Source organism: Ylistrum balloti, unplaced genomic scaffold (assembly GCF_031769215.1).
Source record: "Ylistrum balloti isolate Yb309-2 unplaced genomic scaffold, AGI_CSIRO_Ybal_v1 Utg371182, whole genome shotgun sequence".
NCBI lineage: Eukaryota > Metazoa > Mollusca > Bivalvia > Pectinida > Pectinidae > Ylistrum > Ylistrum balloti.
The window spans coordinates 101586-107000 of NW_026782644.1; the positions used below are offsets into that span (position 1 = coordinate 101586).

Sequence of the window (5415 nt, forward strand, 5' to 3'; positions counted from 1 at the left end):
CTGATGTTTTGTGTATTGTAATTCTTGTGATTGAACATCTGTGAATTTCTGCAGGATGTGGTGAACATGTGCAAAAATATCAGTTTAACAATATGTTGAATGAGTTCATTGGAACATCATGATGTTGAAACTAATAATTGTTTTTCTGAAAAGATGTAGGTTGATGAAAATTTTTGGGAAGTTTTACAGTTGTCAGATTGATCTCGTTGAGAAATATTTTGTTGCTAAGCTGGACGTTTTTATGCTTGTCCGTTTGCCTGTTGGTTCTGTTGTTGTATACCTTGTTGTCATTTGAGAATATGACATTACTTACTAGGATTGACCAAGATTTACATGGCAGGTGTCGTTATCTCCCAGAACACCTTGTAATTTTTCAGGAGTGACCATGTAAATCTTCCTTTTGTTTATATTTTGCCCTGATTTTGTTGAATTTGAGTTAGGATTACGATTATGTGGACTTGTTGGTATTTTCTTTGTTGTTGTTGTTTTTTTTTTTTTTTTTTTTTTTGTGAAAAGTGCATGTCGCCCCTGACATGACCCAGACATCTTTCCTGTTGATTTCAAAATATTTAACCTTAGAAGGATACGTGAATTTTTTACCGTTATCTTGATCTGTGGTAATACAATTTCATTCAGTCCCCATTGATTAATTACATCATATTAAAATATTAAAGGACCTGGGTTTAGACTCCTGATTTTTGCTCTTATTTCATGCAAACTATCAAATGATCACAATCAATTGAGCCACTTTACCATGTCTATTGGAAAGGTCCCTTATCCATCTTTTTTTTTTTTGCTTTAGATTGTTGTACATTTAATATGTACCAGCAAAGATAGCCTTGACCATATGCACAAACTCAAAATTGTCCCAGATATTATGGTCTTTTATAATAATGTCTAGTTTTATCACAATCCCTCACAGACTGAAGCTGCTGGAGCACTGGTTAAGATTTTCTGAAAACAAGATTGACCTTTCAACCATAACCCTACAACCCTGAAACTCGTCAGATATATTATGGTCGTTTAGAAGAAAACGCCATTTGGTCAAAATCCTTTCAGGAATGAAGTCACTAGTGCACTAACGTTGTTTTAAAAAAATAATGAGTGGTCTTTTAGTCTGGCATTTAAACTTTGAAGCAAATTCTTCCGAGATATTATGGTCAAACTCCCTCGATGAAAACCCTGTTAGAGAACAGCAGTGAAGAATTTGTAAGTCAGTGTCAGGGAGAGCTTATAATGTTCCTCACATCATTGTGTAGATACAATGTGACTGTACAATGCTTGATCTTGGTGTAGAAATGTGGAAAATTAGACATGTTGAATAAGTAAAACGGGTCTGTTTTGTAATAGTAACAGAAAAGTTGTACCAGCAGAAAAAATAATGGGACGGTTTTGGTGTAGGGGAAAAAGTTGAATTAGTGCAAACAGGACAGTCATGAAGTAGAAACGGGGAATAATAGAACGATTTTGGTGAGGAAACAAGGAAACTTGTCTGTTGAATCTGAAGGAAATTTATCTGTGGAATACTTTGGAAATATTTTATAAAGCAACAACATTTCATTTTCCAAGTTTAATATAAACAGCGAACATGTGTAAAAGATAATACTGATTCTAAGCACATTCATTAAAAAGATTTTTTTTAAATGTTCATTATGACTGATTTTCTATCTTTACATTGTGTTCAGTTGTGTTTACGCCAAGATGCTTTGCCGATTTGGGGTTTGGCATACAGTCAATGTTTCTTTATACTGCTCCGTTGGCACTGAATACTCTGTCTTTGATGAGATGAAATCCGTTCTAGATTTCGATATTGACGATAGGTAGTCAGTTTTTGTCACTTCAACATGTCCTTTTCTTGATTTTGGCATTGTGTTGGCAGGTTTTGATATTAAACACTGTAACGACCTATTTAGAGAGAATAGGTGATCATCACTATCCTCGGGAATGTGTTTCCTGACGTAATCAGCAATATTTGTGACGTAATCAACGTTAGGACCTGCCTTACCACCTGTGCTAAGTATTTGTTGGGCCATAACGTTCGTATCAGCAGGCCCTAAGTAAAGGTAACTGTCACTGGATGCGGTGAAAACAATGACGTCTATAGGTAAGTCATCAAGTCCTCGGGGATGAAATTTTGTGAGGAATGCCTCGTATCCCCCTAGGACGGCCTCTCGGGTGTACAAGTAGTCCAGTCCCTCCCGAATCTGGGCCACGCCCACAATCTGGAAAGCCACGCCCCATACACAACCCTGCAAAGTAACAATCGATTTGATTTTAATTGCAACGGGATTTGACACACGTTACACAACTTGTACAAAGGATATATAAACAAACTCAAGATTGCATATTTACAATATTACTTTAGTTCATATTCATAGAGATAATCTATTTCCATTTTATGATTTCGTGCAATATTTATTTATTACGTAATATGAATAATCATCTCCGATACCGACGGCATACGTTAAGACTATATATCACTATTCTAAACTCTCTACTTGTACAAATGTTCGTCACATATCGTGTCTTTGTTGTCTTCCTCTTCGTTTCTCTTGTGCCGTCGGCATCGGAAAAGAGATCAAAACTTGCACACAACTTTCGTTTTTAAACATAATTTTATAGGAAAGGGCTTTATATAAGTTAGAAAACTTGTGCCCAAATCCTGCTTGTATACTTTGTACAAATAAAATATGTTTAAATCAAACATAAGGCAACAAAGTTTGTTTTGACATATTTAAAAAAAAGTGGGGGTCTGCAAACCTGTTTTTGTAATGAATATACTGCTGCGTATACATAACAATTAATTCGTTTTCCTGTTAAGATAATGATTATAATTAAAAAAGAAGCGATATGTTTCTTCAATAGGAAAGCCACATTGAAAAAGGTTGATCAGTAGCAAGGCTCTACATTATCGATTTATCGATCTGTCGAAATATCAAAAAATCTTGCGCTTGTCATCCGGGGTTGGAATTGTAGGGAAAAAAGTTCATCCCAATCGGTCATATCTAGCTTATTATTAGAAAGTTAAAAATTTGCTTCCTTATAGCATTTTTTTTTCTTTTTTAACCCCTGCTTATAGTTATCCCTAAGGTCTTTTCACAGAATGATAACAAGCGACGAAGAAATAAAAAATCAAAGGTATTTTCCAAAACGACATAGGATTAAAGCTAAAGTAGTCGATCTTACACGCATGTATATCTACCTACCGAAATATGGTCATGTTTGCTTGAATAGTCAAGATCGATAGTATAATATTGAAATATTTATTTTATTCGCCTACAGATATCCTCTGACTGAAAACTACTTCATAAACATTTATTTTCAAACTTAACCCGTATGCGTTGTCTCTGCTAGGGATGTATAATGCATTATTATACGTCCGTGGTTGTCCTTCCGTTATCAATTTTCTCAGTTAAAGTAATTTTATATGTACGCGTATTTAAACATCCATTCTTTGTTTCGTTCATTCATTCAAAAATACGAGCTACCTATGAGGATAGACATAATTTAACTAGTTGGATTATCAATTTGTATTCCCTATAAACACATGTTACTCTATAGTATATTGTATTATCTATAAATACATGTTACTATATATTATATTGTGTTATCTATAAATACATGTTACTATATATTATATTGTGTTCTCTGTGAATACATGTTACTATATATTATATTGTGTTCTCTATAAATACATGTTACTATATAGTATAATGTATTCCCTATAAATACATGTTACTATATATTATATTGTGTTCTCTATAAATACATGTTACTATATAGTATATGGACACCCGTCCGAGATGATCCTCACTACATAGATCTAAGATCTAAATTCGTCGATAAGTACTTAGTTAAAATTAATTTCAATAACGGACAGAATGTTGAATTTGAAAAGTTTTCGGTTTAAATACACAGAACTTAATGCACCGTACACGAGTTTCTTTTTCATTTGATATGTGGACGAGAGATGTACACACATTCCTCAGAATATCATTTGAAACAGTGTCATTTATGAAAGGCGCATTAACGCTAACAGAAGAAAAACTTTTCCATCGTATTGAAGGAAAAGTCCCGAGATGTTACAAATTGTGCTGCGCAGAATTGGCAGCCAGAAGTAGGCCAGTGCTTTGTTTACGTTCTATTATTAGACAAACGAGCACATGCGTGGAGATCTGACGCAATAGTGATACGCGTCAATACATTCATAAGGTGTATGTGTTTACCTGATGTTGTTTAGCTAATGTTGCAACTCTTCCTGGCTGGAATGAATGAAAATTGTAATTAGTCTATAATAACTGCACAAATAGGAATTTAAAGGTTTTTTTTCTCCACAAAGATGATGAATTGATATTATAACTATGGCTTAGGGAAAAATCAATGATACATAATTACAACAAGTTTACGTTTTGATAAATTGAACTTCAGCATTTTATTGATGACATAACAAAGCGAAATTGATTTATTTGAATATATGATATTGTATTTTAATTTGAATGCATATTTCGTTTACAAAATGTACGTACATAAGTCAACGCATCATTAGATAGGTGGTCAGTTTCTGAACATACAAAATACAATTGTGCGGACACACAGAACAGCTGTTCGCAACTAAGGAAGATATAAGTCGCTCCTCGCTCCTTACCTTTGCTGATGTGCCGCGATGTGTCGTGTTGCCCTGCCAAAATCTCCTCACAAATCCGTTAATGTGACCTGTCAGTTTTCTTTGGAAATTAAAATTAGGATTCCACATGAGTGAGCCATAACCGAAAACCCAGATAACCTTATTGCCATGGTTATCTAGACTGTCCAGAATTGTGTCCATCTTCATCCTCAGATTTCCTGAGATCGATTAACAGCACTGCGAACGTATGGAAAACTGGCCAGCTACAATGATTTCATCATCGTTACCAGGACATATGTATACACGTGTCAGCCAATCGGATCACTGTGAACTGTTTACATCAATATGCAGTCATGCATGCGGATCCAAAGGTCAAACCGCACGTAGCAAACTAGAGACACAGAGTCTCGTGTTAAAAAGATGATGTTGTAACACAGAGCACGCTTAGATTGAAAATATAATCCTGTAGGCGTTTTGTAATTCATACCCTCCCTGAAGTGATTTCATCACCAAAACACATTTTGAATGCAAGTTATTGATTACTACTCACGTGTAAAAGCCAACTATAAATATATATATATATATATATATATCCTTTTTGAGTTAATATTCATGTCACCACATAAAGCAATGAGAAGAAGGAAATGTAATTCACCGTTTAGTGATTTACAGGCTGTATGTAATCTTTGCAATCTGTCAATGCTTCTTTAACACGCCCTTAAGTGTTTAAATGCCGTGTTCGCACAATTTAAACTTGGTGAATAGACCTCAGTTTGATCAAAATCAGGCAG

General features: G+C 34.6%; 1 protein-coding gene across 1 annotated transcript; it reads right to left on the reverse strand.

Moving 5' to 3' along the window:
- Positions 1-1685: 1685 nt before the first annotated feature.
- On the reverse strand, positions 1686-4825 carry LOC132561239 (putative glutathione-specific gamma-glutamylcyclotransferase 2). The gene is made up of 3 exons (XM_060225969.1): positions 4646-4825; positions 4227-4262; positions 1686-2249 (listed from the first exon to the last, which is right to left on the reverse strand). The coding sequence occupies exons 1-3, from the start codon at positions 4823-4825 to the stop codon at positions 1692-1694; spliced, it is 774 nt and encodes a 257-aa protein (XP_060081952.1). The 3' UTR covers positions 1686-1691.
- Between the last annotated feature and the right edge of the window lie 590 nt (positions 4826-5415).